Below are 19,693 nucleotides of genomic sequence, written 5' to 3' on the forward strand. Positions count from 1 at the left end.
AATGCTCGGCCCCGTCTCGCATGTCACACGGCTGGCGGAGTATCTTGGCGGGACGAGAGATACTAAAGAAAGGATTGGGTTGGATCGTAGGGAGTGGGGATAAGATTAGAGTCTGGAAGGACCCGTGGTTGTCGTGTGAAGAACCTTTGAGGCCAGTCGGACCACCTAACATGAATGATGCCGACCTGATGGTGAGCGATCTGCTCTGCCCTATCACCAACACTTGGGATACGGGAAAAATAAAGTCCCTCCTCCCTCAGTATGAGGACCGTATTCACGCCATTGTCACAAGCTCAGCGCCTGCAACGCCATGGCTTCTAGACAAATCGGGATGTTATACTACTAAAACAGGGTAAGGCCTGGCCATGACAAGCAGTATTGCCAACACTGCGGACCTCTCCCCTTTCAACTGGAACAAGAACATTTGGAACATCAAAACCTCACCAAAGATAAAGGATTTTCTTTGGAAATTGGACCGCAAGGCATTTAATTGCAAGACCTGTGACGGTGTTGAAGATGACCTTCATGTCTTCCTCAATTGCAACATCGCAGAGCAAGTCTGGAGCCTGGCTCCTTTGGTGACGATACCAACAACCTCCATCACGTCTATTGCCTCCCTTATATCACTCGCTCCATCATTTATAAGCCTCCCTCCGGTGGGACTGACTATCCCCTTATGGCCATGGATCCTGTGAAATTTATGGAAGGCGAGGAACAAACGATGCTTTGAGAACAGAACTTTTTCCTGGATGGAAATTATCATGAAGTCCATTGCTGATGCGCGAGAATGGCAAATGGCGCAGGACACTTCGGCAACTACCAACAACTCTCAACGTTCCACCCCTCTAACCAGTGACCCACGCTCTCTCTTGGTACCTCCAAATACCCTGATATGTAATGTTGATGGAGCATGGGATGTGCGCACTGGATATTGTGGAACAGGGGGAGTCTTCTCGGGCTGTAGCGACCGGTTGCCGCTGGAACCTATCAGCAGTTCGCGCAAACACGTTTCCTCGGCGTTAATGGCTGAATGCCTCGCCATCCCTTCGGCAGTGATGCATGCTGCCTCGTTGAATATCAAATCCCTTATGATCCTGTCCGATTCGCTCACCCTGGTCAAGCTTTTGAAGGGTCGTGGCTTGGTACTAGCCTTGTTCGGTATTTTATTTGACATCTATCATTTTAGTGCTTTGTTTGATGTAATTTCCTTCTCGTATGTATCTCGGGTGAGTAATGGGGTGGCTGATTCTGTGGCAAAATCAGCTCTCTCATTGCTAAACTCCTCCGATCATGGAGTGTAAACCTTTAACTTATGAAACGAACGTGTGTGTTTGATCAAAAAAAATAAAAATAAAAGAAGTGGCTTATCAAATTCATAAAAAGATAGCAAAATCCCTGAGTTGTTGAGCTAAGACTTCTGTTTACATGTATTAGGCAATAAGTATATATCATAAGGATGTATTTGTAATTACTACATAGTACTAAATACCCTACTTGTACATTGTATAAATCCTCTCTACATTATCAATAAACGTATTATTCAGTCTAAACTCTTATATGGTATCAGAGCCCTAATACTATCTCTAAAACTATAGCCGCCAACCTTCCTTTCAAATTTTTCGATCTCTCATTCAACCATGTCTCAAAACTCTGGTACTCCCACATTTACACATGAAACCATTGCAGTCTCCGCAACAAAGAGTTTGATGAACGTCAATATGACAAACGTCACAAAGCTCACCTCCTCAAATTTCCTTATGTGGAGTCGCCAAGTGCATGCTCTCCTTGATGGCTACGCTCTTGCAGGCTACATCGATGGCTCAGTGATTGTTCCTCCACCAACAATCACCAATGATGAAGGGGTTGCAGACAACCCTGACTACACGCTCTGGAAGCGTCAAGATCGACTTATTTACAGTGGCCTCCTCGGAGCCATCACAACAACCATTCAACCAATCTTGTCGACCACGACAACCTCAGCAGAGATCTGGACCATACTAAGTTCTACATACGCAAAGCCAAGCAGAGGCCACATCAAGCAACTTAAGCAACAGCTTGAGACATGGACCAAGGGAACTAAGTCCATCAATGAATATTATCAAGGGCTCACAACTCGTTTTGATCAGCTTGCGCTCCTCGGCAAACCCATGGACCTTGAAGATCAGATTGAACGTGTACTTGGTGGCCTTCCTGAAGAGTATAAAACTCTTATTGATCAAGTTGAGAGTCGTGACTCACCACCGTCACTCTCTGAACTTCACGAGAAGCTAATCAATCAAGAGGCAAAACTACAGACGGTGCAACCACCAGTGATCTCAGCTCCTGTTACAGCAAATTACACAAACTACAGAGGTCAATCAAGCAACAACAACAAACACAACGCTGGACGTCGTGGGGGTTACCAAGGTCGTGGCTCATCAGGTTACCAAGGTAACCAAACATGGCAACAACAGCTCAATACCTCTGGAGGTCAAGGACGTGGCTATCAAGGCAAATGCCAAATCTGCTCAGTGTTTGGACATAGTGCCCGTAGGTGCCCTCAGTTGCAATCATCAGGCTACTCCTATGGGACTCAGACACAATCGTCCCTTCCATGGCAGCCACGCGCAAACTTCATCAATGCCAACCCCTACAACGTCACGCCATGGATTCTTGACAGTGGTGCGACTCACCATCTCACCTCGGACCTACAGAACCTCTCCCTCCATCATGCTTATCACGGTGGTGAAGAAGTAGCAATTGCGGATGGCTCGAGTTTGCCTATAACTCACACTGGTTCAACATCCTTCTCTACACACACTAAACCCTTGCTTCTCAATAATATACTATGTGTGCCTACTGTTAGCAAGAATCTAGTCTCAGTTCATAGATTATGTAATGCTAACAATGTCTCAGTTGAGTTCTTTCCTGCTCACTTTCAGGTGAAGGACCTGCACTCGGGGGCGCAGTTGCTTCAAGGCCAAGCGAAGGCTGATTTGTATGAGTGGCCCATGCCTAACCCGAAACCTAAAGCTTACGCATCCTACCCTGATACGAAAGCAACCTTAACGCAGTGGCATCATAGGCTTGGGCACCCATCCTCCTCTACTCTTAAATTTGTTATTTCCAAATTCAGTTTACCTTGTTTGAAAACTTCTTCTAGTGCGTTTCCTTGCAACAATTGTCTTCTTAATAAAACTCAGAAACTTCCTTTTCATCAAAGCTCTATCTTCTCCACAAAACCTCTTGAGTACTTATTTACTGATGTGTGGCAATCCCCAATCCTATCACCCAAAAACCAGAAATATTACCTTGTCCTAGTTGATCATTTTACACGCTACACTTGGTTGTTTCCACTCAAAGCTAAATCAGAGGTCAAAATGATCTTTACCCAATTCAAACCCCTTGTTGAGAACCGTTTTCAAACCAAAATCCAAAACCTTTACTCTGATAATGGGGGAGAATTCTTGGCTCTCAGATCCTTTCTTGCCTCTCACGGCATCTCTCATCTAACCACTCCTCCACACACACCAGAACACAATGGCATGTCTGAGCGAAAGCATAGGCATATTGTTGAAACTGGCCTCTCTCTTCTCTCTACAGCCCAAATGCCTTTAACCTACTGGCCTGAAGCTTTTGCCACTGCTGTCTACCTTATCAACCGACTAACCACCCCTCTTCTTGCTCACCAATCGCCCTACAAAAAGCTATTCAACCAGGACCCCAACTACCTGAAACTGAGAACTTTTGGTTGCTTGTGTTATCCATGGTTGAGACCCTATGCCCCCAACAAACTTGAAAACCGCTCCATACCTTGTATCTTCATTGGATACTCCCTCACTCAAAGTGCATACATGTGCTTAGATCCTACCTCTGGTCGTGTTTATACTTCACGCCATGTTCGTTTCAATGAAACCAACTTCCCATAAGAAGTCTTTATGGCTCAACCTCCTGGCTTTGCTGATGCTGATAGACCATCACATGTCTGCAAGTTAAGGAAAGCACTCTATGGCCTTAAACAGGCGCCAAGAGCTTGGTACTCTGAGCTTCACAAGTACCTCATCTCCTCAGGCTTCCGCAACTCGCTCTCTGACACATCACTTTTCATCTACAAAGAAGGTACCAATTATGTTTACCTCTTGGTTTATGTCGATGACATCTTGGTTACAGGAACCTCATCTACACTGGTCCAGTCAGTCATCACCAACTTGGCAAAGAAATTCTCGATAAAAGATATGGGTGATTTGAGTTACTTTCTTGGCATTGAAGCAATTCGAAATAAAAATGGGTTGCATCTCATGCAGAGGAAGTATACCATTGACTTACTGACCAAAACAGACATGCTTCATGCTAAACCTGTCTCCACACCGATGGCGTCATCTCCAAAACTCTCTCTGCGTTCGGGTACAGTCTTGCCTGATCCTCATGAATATCGACGGGTCGTTGGAAGCCTCCAGTACCTTGCTTTGACGCGCCCTGACATATCTTATGCAGTTAATAGATTATCACAGTTCATGCACCAGCCCACAACAGATCACTGGCAAGCTGTCAAGCGTGTGCTGCGCTATCTCTCGGGGACCTTGACACATGGGATCTTCCTTCGTAAAGATGCAAATCCCCGCCTACATGGGTTCTCAGATGCAGATTGGGCAGGGGACTCTGATGATTATGTATCCACAAACGGTTTTATCATCTACTTTGGGAGTCAGCCGGTTTCTTGGACTTCACACAAACAGAAAGGTGTGGCTAGATCCTCCACTGAGGCTGAATATCGCGCGGTCGCTAATGCTGCTGCCGAACTACGCTGGATCTGCTCTCTTATGACAGAACTTGGTGTCTATCTTCCTTCTGCCCCTACAGTGTATTGCGATAATATTGGCGCCACTTACCTGTGCGCCAACCCAGTCTTTCATTCAAGGATGAAACACATTGCTATCGACTACCACTTTGTGCGAGGACAAATACAAAACGGCCAGCTTCGTGTCACTCATGTCTCATCTCATGACCAGCTAGCCGATGGCCTTACCAAACCTCTTCCACGGAAAGCTTTTCAACAACTATGCAACAAGATTGGTGTCACCTCAGTCCCACCATCTTGAGGGGGAGTATTAGGCAATAAGTATATATCATAAGGATGTATTTGTAATTACTACATAGTACTAAATACCCTACTTGTACATTGTATAAATACTCTCTACATTATCAATAAACGTATTATTCAGTCTAAACTCTTATAACATGAACACAATTGATTAATATTTATATTTGTATTCTTACTAAACTAATTATTTAAACAAATTTTCAAATAGTTCAGCAGAATAAAGAAAAGCTACATAATTCCTCAAGTCCCTGATATACATGCATTATGCATATGCGTATATGCAAGTATGGACTGTGAATGTGACAGCTGAAACTGATACAGGTTTAATCAAGGACAACACGTCGTCGACGCAGCCACCGACACGTGTTGTTAGGGACAAATAATGCTCCTATTAAGTTAACTTTGATGATCCCAATAGCATTCCAACTTCCAAATGGTATAATGCTTATTCCAAACAGTAGCAAACATATAACGGTAAAGAAAAACATATTTTACTCCTATAACTTTCGGAGAGACAGGAAAATGGAAATAGGCAAAATCTCCGCAGATTCTGTTCCACATATAATACAAAACGGAGTTGATAATTTCCATAAATACGTAGAAGAAGAAGTGTGGATAGGGAGAAAAATGGGAATAACGTGATATACAAGTCCACAGATAAGCAATAGGTCACCATCCCACGGACCACGCTTCACGTTATTTCCGTCGCATTTAAAACCTAAAAGAAAAATGGGAATCCTCTAATGATAAATGTTAATAATTACTTTTCTAATTACTAACATTTTGGAAACTAAAAAGATGTTAATAGAAATCAATTATTTCTGGTGAAAACAGACCAGAACAAGAAAGAAGAAGAACTGAGGAAGAAAGAGATAATAAAGAGACAGAGAGTGATGGAAACAGCCGTCTTTATGAGGCGAAACAAGAACCTCTCTGTTTCTACATAAACTCTCTCTCTCTCTCTCTCTATCTATTTATCTATTTTTTCACTTCAAAAAATCTCACACTTGAAGTGTTTCTCTTAATCTAATGGATTCGATGCAATTGGATAAGCGTTTGGACTCGACGGAGCAAGTGGTTGAAGAAATCATGAGACTTCACAGATCTTTACCACCGAGGCCAGGACTCGACGACGTCGAAGCTGCGAGGTCTCTGATACTCAACGTTGAGAAAGAAGACCAAGCTTGGTTAGAAGCCATTGCGGACCAGAGGACACCCTCTGAGGTTCCTGGCGACCTTTTCACCGTGCTGCAAGAAATGAAGAAAGGTCTTGTTCTGTTTCGCAGCAAAGAACAGAGAAGAGAAGCCACTAAGCTTCTTGATCTCGAAACTGTTCATTCTTCTTTCGACGAGTTCATCCAAAGAGCTTCTCATTGCATTGCTTCTCCTTCCTCTAACGTCTCTGCTCCATCTCGTCCTCCGCGTCTTCCTAAGCCGCCGGGAAACTTGTATTCCTCCGAGAAGTCCCCTGTTCGCCCTAAGGACATGGTTTCACGAGACGATAGCTACGTGACGACTAAAGCTAAGCCTTCTTCTCTTTATGGTGATGCTTTGGTTGCTCATAGAAGTCCTCAGCTTCTGGATTCAACACTTGCCGCCGGAAAATCCCCCGGTGAGTGATCCCATCTCCTCATTAGTTTAAAGGTTATAGAACAGCAAAAATCCTGATTGAAAATTACTAAATAAAAAACAGTTGAAATAGATAATATATTATGAAAAAACATTTGAAAAAAATGTTTATAAATAGATTTGGTTAAACATAGGTTATTTACTTGTAAAGGAGGTTAGGATCAGCATTGTATCTTCTGCGGAATAATTTTTTTATTGGTTTAGTTGTATGGGACAAAAAAAATAGACGAATACATGTAGTCGAGATTTGGTTAAACATAGGTTACTCAACTGGCTACAAACTAGGGATTGAGCAAATACTACTTTGTTTGATTTACAATATGTTATGTGTTAGTAACTTTTTAGTGTGTGTGAACCATTTGTTATGTATAGGCAATGATGGAGAGAAGCTAAGTTTAATCAAACTTGCTAGTCTGATTGAAGTATCATCCAAGCAAGCTACACAAGTCCTGAATCTACAAAACAAGCTAACCGAACAAGTCGAGTGGCTTCCAGATTCTATCGGCAAGTTATCAAGTCTAACATCACTTGATCTGTCTGAGAATCACATTGTGGTATTACCAAACACAATAGGAGGACTCTCTTCCTTGACAAAGCTAGATTTGCATTCCAACAGAATCACTCATCTCCCTGAGTCTATAGGAGAGGTGTTGAACTTAGTTTACCTCAATCTCAGCAGCAACCAGTTATCATCTCTTCCTTCATCGTTCAGCAAGTTGTTGAAACTCGAGGAGCTTGATTTGAGCTCCAACAACCTTCATATCCTCCCTGAGTCCATCGGCTCTCTTGTCAGTTTAAAGAAGCTTGACGTTGAGACAAACGAGATAGAAGAGTTCCCTTACTCCATCGGTGGATGTTCTTCTCTCAAAGAAGTCCGCGCGGATTACAACAAACTCAAGGCTCTCCCCGAAGCTATCGGGAAGATAACTACTCTCGAGATCTTGTCCGTTCGTTACAACAACATCAGGCAGCTACCGACCACGATGTCTTCTCTAGCTAGCCTCAAAGAAGTGGACGTGAGTTTCAACGAGCTCGAGTCTGTCCCCGAGAGTTTATGTTTCGCTACGACGCTTGTGAAGCTGAACGTTGGAAACAACTTCGCCGACATGGTGTCGCTGCCGAGATCGATAGGGAACCTCGAGATGCTTGAGGAGCTTGATATAAGCAATAACCAGATCCGTGTTCTTCCGGAGTCGTTCAGGATGCTTACGAAGCTGCGTGTGTTTCGTGCTCATGAGAATCCGTTGCAAGTTCCTCCGAGGGAGATAGCTGAGAAGGGTCCTCAGGCTGTTGTTCAGTACATGAATGATCTTGTGGAGCTGAGGAACGAGAAGTCTCTAGTAGTTAAGCCTAAGAAGAGTTGGGTTCAGATGTGTTTCTTCCCCAAGTCCAACAAGAGAAAACACAACAGCATGGAGATCGTCTAGAACTGCTGATAGTGTTGTCATTGTGCACGACATTGTTTCATTCATGTCTATCCACATACCTGTTCTTACTTTTTTTTCCTGGTTAGGACAGAACCGAACCACCTCTGGTTTTGTTTCTTTGGTTTGAAACTCGAGTCACACTCGGACCTAAAAGCATGTGTGTGTGTAGTGATGTGATGTGATGGTTATTGATATTAAGAGGAGAGACATGACATGAGTAGGCTATGAACGTGGCTTTGTCTAGATAGTTGTAAGTTGTTAATTAATACTCACGTTGGAATAATGCAACTTCTTTTCTTGTTTTGTTTTGTCCATGTGTAATCGTCACGAGACATGGTCCTTCATTCATGTGAGTGAAGCAAGGCTTTCTTCGTCATTTAAAAGCAGGACCGGCACTGAGAATTTGGGAACCCTAGACCATTTAATAAAGATTTAAAAAATTTAGGGGTCTAAATTTTTTTTTTTAAATTTGGGGGTCTATTTACATATAATTTTTTTCAAAAAGTTTGGGGCCTAAGACGAATGTTTCATTAGGCTTTACCCATGACCGGCCCTGTTTGAAAGTAGAAGAAACTCCACAATATTATATATTTTCTCTTCGGTCTTGGATGATCCCTCTGATGTTAAAGAAAACATTTGGCCCATACAGAGCTTTTGTTTGGCTAGATCAGACCATAGCCTGCTTAAAGCATTTGCCATTTTGCTATCAATATGAAATGAGGTCTATATGTCTCTTAATTTGATATTTTGATCTAAGATACTACTACAAAGGACCCTTGAAGCAGTCCCTACTCGCCATGCTCTCTAATCATCAAAACATGCACATTCTTTTTAACCTGTGACAAAAGAAAAGTAGGACGACATACAAAACTATGTGCTAAACCATCTAAGACCTTATAAAATATATTTTCATAGATTCGAGCATACCGCCAAAAGTTGCAGACTGACAATCATACTTCAACGTAATTATTTCCTTCTTTCCATGATTTAAAGATCACTATTTATTTCTGGAAGAAAATATTACTATTTCTGGTAAGTCATTTTTTATTCACCTCCCTCTTTTTTTTTTTTGTTCTTGCGTTTTTCTGTAGTCTAAATATCAAGATTATTCTTTAGCAAAAATGGATCTCTGAATATAAATATTAAAACATTTAGAAGGCAACATTCATATAACAATTTTACGCTCAGACTATTTTATTTACACAGATAAATCGTTTAAATCCAACTTTGGCTCGTTTTCCACCTTTATATTGAACATATACTCCAAACTTGACTGTGGCTTTTAATTATGAAAGCAGAGGAGGAGGATGAAAACTTACAGTTTTCAAAAGTTATATTCTAAATTTGGTATAGAATTTGCCATGATGGGGCTGGTAGAAACTGAAGGTCTTTTAGCAAAAAAAAAAGAAAGTGAAGGTGGAATAGTAAATTGAAAGGGACACACATATATAATGTGAACATTGAAAAGAAGTCGGGAAGATTGAAATAATTTGAGAGATGAATAAGTGAATCTTTGAAATGTATCTCTTTTGACTATTAGGGCAAAAGATAGTTAGGAGGAAAGTACCTATAATGAAATGATATATGTAATTTTAAAATAGAAATATGTTCTTATTTTTCATCATATACTTTAAACCGACCACCCTCCTATCTAAACTTTCTTTAATTCTTCTTAATTCATTAGCTGATTAGATTTATATATTTGTGAAATCATTTCCATCTAGATGAAAATATTCGTGAAAGCAAAACTTCACTTTACACCAGACACATCATACGCTAAAAACTAGATGACTTAACGAAAAAAAGCGCGAGGGACTACGTGAGTTTGAAGCTAACAAAACCAAAGAAAAACTTGTATTCATCTACTTTTTCCAGTGTTCTCATTTTTTTTTATCATGACAGTTGGTGTGGAACTTTATAAAACAGGATTCAAAACATGTAATGAATTCAACGGAAACCTAGTGACTGCATCAAACTGAAACTAATAAACGGAGTTGCCTAGATATTTTTGAAGATTTATCAAATAATGTGAATACGTTCGGTTTTCAACTAGAAAATAGTGAAAGTTGGATAAGCTTAAGCTATTTGAAGATGACAAAACTAAAAAAGCGAAAGTTAAACGATGAAAAAGTGTTGGCCGAAATCTTGTTTCACTGTTTTTGCCTCTTGGATGTCATATAATAAACATTTGGAGAAAGTGAAAGGAAAGAGATAAGGTATAAGATTCCATTGAGTGAAACTGAAAGGTGGATGATACTTGGGCTTGTCATGCGTTTCTAATGTCTATAAGTTGGGTGGTGCGTTTATCGTTTTGCTTCAAATATTCATTCCTCTTTCTCCACTTTTTTACCTTTTATCACTTTATTATTCACAATTACAAAACATGGTATTGTTAGTTATCTATTTCTCCAAGAAAATTATGTGAATCTGTAAGTATAAAGTCAAAACCAAAATAATTGATTTACTATAATGGTGAAAAGGGACCTAACAAAATTCACATAACAAAATTAGAATGGAAGGAAAATAAGTTAAATTGCTATAGTAGTGAATTTGACCTAACAAAATAAATCAGTTTATGCTTGTTTCATGTGTGTAGATAAATTCAGATATTTGATATATCAATAAAGTGTGTTGCATTAGTTTATCATCATCAACTTGCATCACAAAATAACCAAAAAAAAATATCTATAAAACGGCCAATAATAAATACATGAATCCATAAAATGAAAATGTAAGGGAAAAGTTAAATTGCTATAATGGTGAAAGAGACCTAACAATTTTAATCAATTTATGTTTGTTTCATGTGGGGTATTTCTGTGATATTTTGCTAAATATATTGTTTTTTCAAAATAATACACACAACTTCGTAGCACGTGAAAAGAAATGATAAAACACATTGTGACTTATATTCATTTGATCAATTTGTAGGATTGTTTGTTCCTATTCTTTTACCACTTAGTCTAATCTGAGTATACAGCTTCTCAACAACAACCAGGAACACTTTAAAGAGTACCATATATGTTACGGCCAATTTACTCTAAAACTACTAACGTATTTTATACAAATTTTTAACTCTATAAATCTTCTTCTATATAGCTACTCTATAAATTAATTGGTATATATGGTCTGCAAAAAGTAAGAGTATGAATGGACGCACGGACCATTCGCAGATGTCCTGCATGGTGGCAGATGTCCTGCATTTGTGTACTGCAAACACCAATCACAAATTTTTATGTTTCTAGGAAAAATATGCAGGAGACCTGCTAAAGATAATTTGTTTTGTCCTTATCTGTGTGAAAGCAGATGACCTGCCTTTGTTTCTACCGTACACATTTTTTCAACGATTTTATCATTTGTCCGGCCAATAAATTTTTTTTAGTAAAATAAATTAATTCTCAAAATATTAATTCATCCCACTATAAATAAAACCAGTGACGTACTAGTTCTATACTTCGATCGAAAAAAGTTCTAGACAACAAAAAGAAATACTCTGTAGTGTGACATTTAAAATAAAAAATAAAAAGTGTATATATATATATATATTAACTGAAAATGGAAAATTTGTCATATTTCAACATATTAAAAACAAAAAGTGGGTGTATATAGAGATATTTTAAAAAAAAAATTAATGTAAAAAAGAGATATTTAAAAATAATAATTTTAATGTAAAAGAGTTATATAATGTATAATATATTCATGTAAATTATTAGTATAATAGTTTATAGATGTATCAATTGGAAAAAAGTGTTATTGTAACAATATATTTATTCAATAACACAGTAATACATATACTATTTCTAAATTTATAATTTCTAAATTAATATGATTCTGTATTATAAACTTGAAACTGAAATACAATACTATAACTGTTTCTGATATGTGTTAAGGTTAGTTTATTGTTCTAGTGTTTTTTAGGGTGGGAGAAAAGTTATTTTAAATATTGCAGAGTTAGTAAGTGAATTTGCGTCTATTATAAAAATTAAAAGAGAAAAGGTTTAAACCTTCCCATTCAATTGTATTTTTATTTTAGGCTGTAACTTTACTTAGTTATAAAATTGGTGACATTGATAAATAATAAAGACACGTCAACTCCCTTTATTATTTAAAATAATAGTTTTTTATATCATATATGTTATGTGTTATAATTTTTTTGGTGTAATTTTTATTATTTAAATATATGATCTGGTTTTTTGAACTGTTTTTGTCATTCATAACTTATAAAGTTATTTGTTCTGCTTGATATGCATCTCTCTAGTACGATCCGTTTGATATGCACTTGTTCCGTTTGATCTGTTTAATTTACACTGTTTGAACTACTTTTAAGTCTAGAGTCTTCGTATATAAATGGTCACTGACAAATAAAAACAGACAACTATCAATTTATCTGCCCATCCGGATTGAATGAGAGCGATTCATTCCTTATTTGCGGGTAAACGATAATGAGACCATACATGCTTTCTTTGACTAATGACTGAAAATAAGGAAGACTTTTGAATACACACACATTTCATCATAGATTATTTATCTAATTTGCATATAAATAATCTTCATATAACTAAACTATTACAATCACTACATTAATTGAACTTATCGACCCGCAAATAATTGCTAGTTTATTAGCATTACTTGTGCCGTTACAATTTTTCAGTTAATGTCGACTGTCGGAAAAAAGATAAACGACCAATCACTTGCTATATTTTCACAAAACATTAGAAGGAAATTACGGAAAATTCGTACTTTCCAGTTCCAACTTTTTAATTGAGTCTTTATTCCTTTTTGAGTTTCGCTTATAAACGGGTTCACATGGCTTTTTTCTCAGTGGGCATGTTGTCCTATCGATTAAATCATATTCTAATATTATATATATTTATAAATTTAAAATCATAATTTTAAGCGAATTGTGAGTATATGGGAAAGAAATTAACATATCGAACTTAGAAACTCCATCTGATTGATTCAGGTTCAGAACAGTGTTACAGTTTTACAAAGAGGAACAGACAAAGATCAAAGTAAACAAAAAGATTCCTAATTCGTAGTTAATGAATACTTTACTTTTCTCTAATCATGCCGATAATATTTCGCTTAATTATAAAATAAAGTGAACTTTTTAAGGAAGAAAAGCAGGAATAATGACGGGAGTGAACTGTGAACGATCTTGGTGGTCTTTAGCCTGAGACTCCGCCGTGGAAGCGTGGTGTCCACACCGATCACACTTCATCGGAACCAAAACCCGGCGGCAAGAAGGACACGACGACCGAGAAGTCAACCATTTGTCTATGCACGCCACGTGGAAGGCGTGGCTACATAGCGGTAATACCCTGATCTCTTCTCCGTCGGTAAACTCCGTTAAGCATATGGCGCACTCGGTGGATGAGTCTCCGTCTCCGGCGGAGGTGCTCGGCGAGTCTGCGGCGGCGAAGGTTGACTTGGGGAGAGACTGGAGCGCTTTCTTCTTGAGACCTTTGCTCGGCGGCGGCGGAGATTCACCAACGGCGGCGGAATTAACGCCGGTGAGACGGCGGAGCCAGGCGCAGCGAGCTACGGCGGCTAAGCCGGCTACGCATATGAGAGCGCAGAGGAGAGCTGAGAGAATAATGACCATGTCGGTTTCTGCGGCGAGGATTTCTTGCGGTGGTGGCGGCGCCGTCGCCGATCCGAGGAATCTAGAGGAGCGAGTCATGTTGTTTGATGTATGAAGAGAAAGAGAGAATGTTGTGAGAGTGGTGAAGAGAAAAGAAGAAAGAGAGGAAGAAGAATCTGAACTAGTTAGATAATAATAGACACACATACACAGCTTACTTATATACATAATACATATGCCCAATTGCAGATAATTAGAGGATATATAAAATAATTATTAAAAATCCATGTAATATCGGCTGAAAAAGTTTGTATGAATAAGAAAAACTGAGAAGTACTTTACGTAAATAAAAAAAAAAACAAGATTGAAGTATCCATAAAGCCAAACATATTTTTTCCTTGATTTTTCCTTTATTATTGTAGTATATTATTAAAACTTTTGAAAAGTGATGTTCTTATCTACAAAATTTGATTGACATTATTTCTAGATTAAGAAAACAAGAAATGCCAGAATCATAAAAATAAACAATTCATGGTTCTCTAAAAGTATGTTATTTTACAAAACGGTAAAATAAATAACTTGTTCCGAATTTATCAAATAATACAAAATGGACAAAAATATCTAAAATATCTAATGCAAGTTGACCTGTTGAAGCATGCGTCTATATAGATCCAAATAGAAAAATTAGATTTGGAATTATCGTAATCATATACCAAATCGTTCCCTTAATTATATAATAAGAATCAAATTGCCGTATGTTATTAAGGAAGTAACAGAGAAAAGACGGGTAGGTGCGGCCGTGTGGGCACTCTTTATAGGTTTAGTTTGACGAACCCATAATTAAAAGGTATATATAAGAATAAATCACTTTCTTACCTAAACCTACTTCGGTTAGACTCTTTTGTTTACTTAATCATCATTTTTATTTTTTCTCTATTTTGCAATTTCTTTCTCTCAAAATCAGAAGGCAAAAAATTGAGGTTTCAGAGAAAATGCACTTGTTGATAGCTGATTCGAAATTCTGATTCAGTGAATTGAATTGCAGAGTATTTGTTTTTGGAAGATAAGAATAGTTTTAGTTCTTCCATCCATCCATAAATTAATGCATTTCTTTAACTATTTATCTCCAATATTAGAGAATGTAGCTGTAACTTTGGATTAAAGAAATGACTCAACATTGGCCAACGTATTATTTAGTTTTTAGTCGCTCGACTCTCGGAGATAGCATAGTTTAGTTAAAAGTCAGTTACTTTAAGTGATTTTATTTCCTGGAAGAGTTTTGGTTTAGATTTGTAATATAATTTTTTGAATTTTTTTGGGTCTAGATCATGTAGGTGGGATCTTGATAAGGATACAATCCAGTTTCAGAATCTTTGAAATGGATGTACGTGTCCGTCAAAGGTAGTAATATTTTACATTATAACATGAACGGCAGGTAACATCGTCCACGTGTGTAGAAAGCTTTGGTGTTTCTAGAAAATGGTGCTAATCAGAATCATTATTACAATTTTTGTTTGCGTTGGTTTAAATAGTATTATAGTACTGGTAAAAGTAAGTGAAGTTCTGCTTCGATGAAATCACTTGGAAATTTCATCCTACAAAATAAAAATTGTAAGCTGAATATTATAAGAATCACCACTCGGTCGTGTAGGCTATAACGAAGATGGACGAAACCTACGAGAATAATAACAAGTTTGAAATGAAATGTACACTGAGGAGGAAGGGAATAATAATCTTCGGCGTGAATACGTTTATGAAACCACAAAAGTGAAAAAGCAAACCGAGTTAATAAACCCAAGCCCATAATTAAAACAAGAAGACACGGTGGGCGTGCCCCTGCGTTGACAGCTTGATGCTTGTAAGTATTTATTACGATAATGATTTTTTTTCGAGGGCATGATGAGTCGATGGAATCAGCCAATAGGGGAAACTTTGTTAAGCTTGTGAAATATACTGCAGTGAATGAGAACGTAGATGACGGAGATTCAATGAAAGCTTAGACCGTTACGGAAGTCGTGAACACATAAGCCGGCACTTATGATCCTTGCGTCTTTGCATAATTTATGCATTGTTCGCCCTTTTCATCTTATGCACGAAAGCGTTCGTTAGCTTTCATAATCATTTAGAGAACCAAGGGAGATGATGCAGAGAATGTACCCGAACGAGGTATTCCCGGACGTGCTAGACCCGTAGTTTTTTTTTTCCAAACAAACTTTTTTAAATGATTATAAAAACCCAATACTACGGTGCAAATCACGAAGTCCTATGGAGAAAACCATGTTATTTCCTGCCATCAAACATGAAACCAGAGAAGAAGGGACAACTGCTGGAGAAAAATATTCTATGAAGAGAAGACATTCGCAGCACACCGAAACAAAAAAAGAAAACCAGCAATAATGGAGATAGGAGCATCAATAATCCATAGTTTTGGTTTTTGGATAATGCCTCCTTATAGTTGTGTGTTGTTTGTTTTCACACACATAAAGATGCTATATATGTTATCCTTTTATCATATTATTTTTCAGTACTTTATTTATTTATTTTGTGATGAAAATACTAGTTCTCATTCTCAACTTCATATATTAATATATTTTACTAGTTTCAAAAACATTCGATAGGTTCAGTTTACACATTAGCTAGTGTGCGTGTGTTCAAATTTTACATTGCATTTTATGTTTTGTTCAAAGTCTATGTATCGTTATGTGACTTATCTCTATACAAGGACCAATACAGCGTGTATATTTGTCTTTTGAATCTCATATCAAAATGATAAGAGGAATTAGTAGCATTTTTTTTTTTTGATCAAAAAAAAAAAAAAAAGCTAAGCTTTGCTCCTTTTGGACATTTTGTTGAAGTAGCAAAGGTTGACAAAATTCTAAAAGCCCATAAAACCAACTTGAGTCTCAAAAGAGTTATCCAACGAGTCAAAGTCATGCATCATGTTTGTTACATGTACTCTCTGTGTCCATGTTTATAACGCAGGTTTCATGTCACTGTCGGTGCGCACACTTGTATTGACTTTTGGTCCCGAAAACATTAATGTCGACATATATACATGACGCCACAAAACGATCAGTGCAATCGCCATGACGTTAAAATGGGTGGAAAATCGTTTCTTATTATGTAAAAACAGAATTTAAGTATTCTTTATCCTTCAATTTGCACTTGTTTGTTAATTGAGTGGTTGGATTGTATATAAGATTAGCGAATAAGACTATGAGTTGTATTATTGTTATAACAAATTATAAAATCGTTGTGTATATATGTATACTTAAGAGTTAAACTTAACTAAAAAAATTATATATATCTTATGCCATATCTATATTTATTTAATTTTCACAATAGTATTTATTATATTCTTTGGTTTGGGCTTCACAAACTTTTCGGGTTTCACGATTAACGGTCCATAATATCTATTCTCCTATATACACCTTGCTACCCAAGACATGTGTAATAAAAACCCTCGAACCCTGGAAAAAGTTCTTCACGTTCTAACCAATGGCCGCGGTTGCGAAGGACATCGTGACACGGAGAGCAGTTGCGGGGACGATTAAGCTGACTGTCCTGGCTGGAAAAGCAAGTCCAGGACCTCCTGTAAGTCCGGCGCTAGGTCCGTACAGGCTTAACATGATGGCATTCTGCAAGGACTTCAACGCCAGGACTCAAAAGTACAAACCGGACACTCCTATGGCCGTGAAGATAACGGCGTACATGGACCACTCGTTCGAGTTCACCTTTAAATCTCCTTCTGTGTCGTGGTACATTAAGAAAGCAGCTGGGGTTGACAAAGGGAGCACACGTCCGGGGCACTTGACGGTAACGACGCTTTCGGTGAGACACGTGTACGAGATAGCTAAGGTGAAGCAGACGGATCCATTCTGTCAGTATATGCCTCTGGAGTCGATCTGCAAATCTATCATTGGTACTGCTAACTCCATGGGAATCAAGATTGTTCAGGATTTGGAGTGATTAAAGAGGTTATTGCTTTATCATACTATTTATTCCTCATTACCTTATTTATTAATTAATTTTGTGACGAAAGTACTAATTCTCAACTTCAGGTTAAAATATTTTACTAGTTCCAAAAACATTCGATCCAACCGAAATAAAATAATATCAAACCTGACCGTAGTCGCTATGGACTAGAACCATTGATACACCTAGTGTGTCGAAACATCCCAAATCCATGAGGTTTAGTTTACACATTAGCTAGTGTGTGTGCGTGTGTTTAATTATATTTCACATTGCATTTTATATATGTTTTGTTCTGAGTATATGTATCTTTATGCTATCGACAATGCACTACGTACAACGAGTAGATTTTATCTTTTGAATCCAATATAAAAAATTCAAAATGATAATATATAGGAATGGTAGCATTAAGCTTTGCTCCTTTAGGACTCTGTTGAAGTAGCCAAGGTTGACAAAAATCTAAAATCCCATAAAACCAACTTGTGACTCGAAAAAGTTGAACAACGAGTCAAAGTCGCCTCGTGTTTGTTACGTGTACTCTGTGAGACCATTGGCTTAGGGCATCATCTTTAATCTTTATGATAATAGGGCATATTTATAAAAGTATTATTAATTTCTTTGAACTTAAACATAGATTATTACTAACATTTTAAGATTTTTTTTTCACAACTTTTACATTTATTTCTAAATTTAGAAAAATATTTGAATTTTATTATTTATTTCTTTTGAATATTTTTAATGTTTATATTTTCTGAAGTGTTATAAAAAACAAATGTTTTTTTTTGAATCTAGATTACTGTTACTATCCTTTATATACTATTATTATTTACTGTAGAATTGTAAAATAAGCTTTGTGATTGAAAATTAATAGATATTATTTCTATTATGGATGATATAGTTTGTGTATTTCACTTGTTTACAACAGGCTTTTTGGGTAATAATTTCTTTCAAGATTTCATTTGTAAGAAAATACTTCTGTGTTGTTTAACTGTAAAACTATTTAGTAAGAGACTATAAACATATGTTTATTTGTCCCATGGCATAAAAATCTCTAAGGTATGTCTCCATGTTACGCTAGATTCATATCATTGTCACAGACTGATCAATGCAGTGGCCATAACGTTATTAATTGACTACAAAGTTACAACCCATGGCAGGAAAATCATTTTCCCTTTATGTAAAAGTATGATAGTACAAGATTATTGAGTGTAAAGGCCCAAATCAAAAGCTAAGGCCCAAACTCTACACCTTGTAAAACCCTCGATCCCTGGAAACGGAAGAAGGAAGCTCTTCACGATCCAAACAATGGCGGCGGCGGCGAAAGACATCGCGACACGGCGAGCTGTGGCGGCGACGATCAAGCTGACTGTCCCGGCTGGAGGAGCACGCCCAGCAGCTCCTGTGGGCCCTGCGCTAGGTCAGTACAGGCTGAACCTGATGGCGTTCTGCAAGGACTTCAACGCGAGGACTCAAAAGTACAAACCGGACACTCCGATGGCCGTGAAGATAACGGCGTACAAGGACAACTCGTTCGAGTTCACCGTCAAGTCTCCGTCCGTGTCGTGGTACATCAAGAAAGCGGCGGGGGTGGATAAAGGGAGCACGCGTCCGGGGCATTTGACGGTGACGACGCTTTCCGTGAGACACGTGTACGAGATCGCGAAGGTGAAGCAGACGGATCCGTTTTGTCAGTATATGCCGTTGGAGTCGATCTGCAAATCTATCATTGGTACCGCTAACTCCATGGGGATCAAGATTGTTCAGGATTTGGAGTGATTTAAAACGTTCATTTCGAAATGGTCTTTTTGTCTTGTCTAATAAACATGAATGTCAGATTGCTCTGTTTCCTCTGTTTGGTTGCTTTGTTTCAGTAGACAATTGAGTTACAAACACTTTGATCGTGTGGTGTTTGGATCGTTAAAGAGTAATAAAGTTAGTTCCTTTAGCTTAAACAGAGTACACTCTGTTCTGATTGTAGTAAGTTCAGCTTGTGAATCGATTATG

At 37.9% G+C, this 19,693-nt stretch overlaps 5 protein-coding genes across 5 annotated transcripts; 4 read left to right on the forward strand and 1 right to left on the reverse strand.

Annotated features, from left to right (window-relative positions):
• The first annotated feature begins 794 nt into the window (after positions 1 to 794).
• On the forward strand, positions 795 to 1,301 carry LOC106303463. Its single transcript, XM_013739724.1, has one exon. The coding sequence runs from the start codon at positions 795 to 797 to the stop codon at positions 1,299 to 1,301; it is 507 nt and encodes a 168-aa protein (XP_013595178.1).
• A 4,600-nt stretch (positions 1,302 to 5,901) lies between these two features.
• On the forward strand, positions 5,902 to 8,442 carry LOC106301539 (plant intracellular Ras-group-related LRR protein 4-like). The gene is made up of 2 exons (XM_013737968.1): positions 5,902 to 6,692; positions 7,082 to 8,442. The coding sequence occupies exons 1-2, from the start codon at positions 6,110 to 6,112 to the stop codon at positions 8,134 to 8,136; spliced, it is 1,638 nt and encodes a 545-aa protein (XP_013593422.1). The 5' UTR covers positions 5,902 to 6,109; the 3' UTR covers positions 8,137 to 8,442.
• Positions 8,443 to 13,062: 4,620 nt separating this feature from the next.
• On the reverse strand, positions 13,063 to 13,963 carry LOC106302142 (RING-H2 finger protein ATL45-like). The gene has a single exon (XM_013738671.1). The coding sequence runs from the start codon at positions 13,943 to 13,945 to the stop codon at positions 13,244 to 13,246; it is 702 nt and encodes a 233-aa protein (XP_013594125.1). The 5' UTR covers positions 13,946 to 13,963; the 3' UTR covers positions 13,063 to 13,243.
• Positions 13,964 to 17,215: 3,252 nt separating this feature from the next.
• Positions 17,216 to 17,807, forward strand: LOC106305457 (54S ribosomal protein L19, mitochondrial-like). Its single transcript, XM_013741822.1, has one exon. It carries the CDS (start codon positions 17,216 to 17,218, stop codon positions 17,684 to 17,686), a length of 471 nt encoding a protein of 156 aa, XP_013597276.1. The 3' UTR covers positions 17,687 to 17,807.
• Positions 17,808 to 18,951: 1,144 nt separating this feature from the next.
• On the forward strand, positions 18,952 to 19,641 carry LOC106303783 (54S ribosomal protein L19, mitochondrial). Its single transcript, XM_013740100.1, has one exon. The coding sequence runs from the start codon at positions 18,995 to 18,997 to the stop codon at positions 19,463 to 19,465; it is 471 nt and encodes a 156-aa protein (XP_013595554.1). The 5' UTR covers positions 18,952 to 18,994; the 3' UTR covers positions 19,466 to 19,641.
• Positions 19,642 to 19,693: the final 52 nt, after the last annotated feature.

This window comes from Brassica oleracea, chromosome C7 (genome assembly GCF_000695525.1).
Source record: "Brassica oleracea var. oleracea cultivar TO1000 chromosome C7, BOL, whole genome shotgun sequence".
Taxonomy (NCBI): domain Eukaryota; kingdom Viridiplantae; phylum Streptophyta; class Magnoliopsida; order Brassicales; family Brassicaceae; genus Brassica; species Brassica oleracea.

Coding starts and splice junctions, on each gene's coding strand:
- LOC106305457 (XM_013741822.1), top strand. CDS start 17,216: ATGGCCGCGGTTGCGAAGGACATCGTGACACGGAGAGCAGTTGCGGGG.
- LOC106301539 (XM_013737968.1), top strand. CDS start 6,110: ATGGATTCGATGCAATTGGATAAGCGTTTGGACTCGACGGAGCAAGTG. Junction 6,693..7,081: donor TGCCGCCGGAAAATCCCCCG/GTGAGTGATCCC, acceptor TGTTATGTATAG/GCAATGATGGAGAGAAGCTA.
- LOC106303783 (XM_013740100.1), top strand. CDS start 18,995: ATGGCGGCGGCGGCGAAAGACATCGCGACACGGCGAGCTGTGGCGGCG.
- LOC106302142 (XM_013738671.1), bottom strand. CDS start 13,945: ATGTATATAAGTAAGCTGTGTATGTGTGTCTATTATTATCTAACTAGT.
- LOC106303463 (XM_013739724.1), top strand. CDS start 795: ATGGCGCAGGACACTTCGGCAACTACCAACAACTCTCAACGTTCCACC.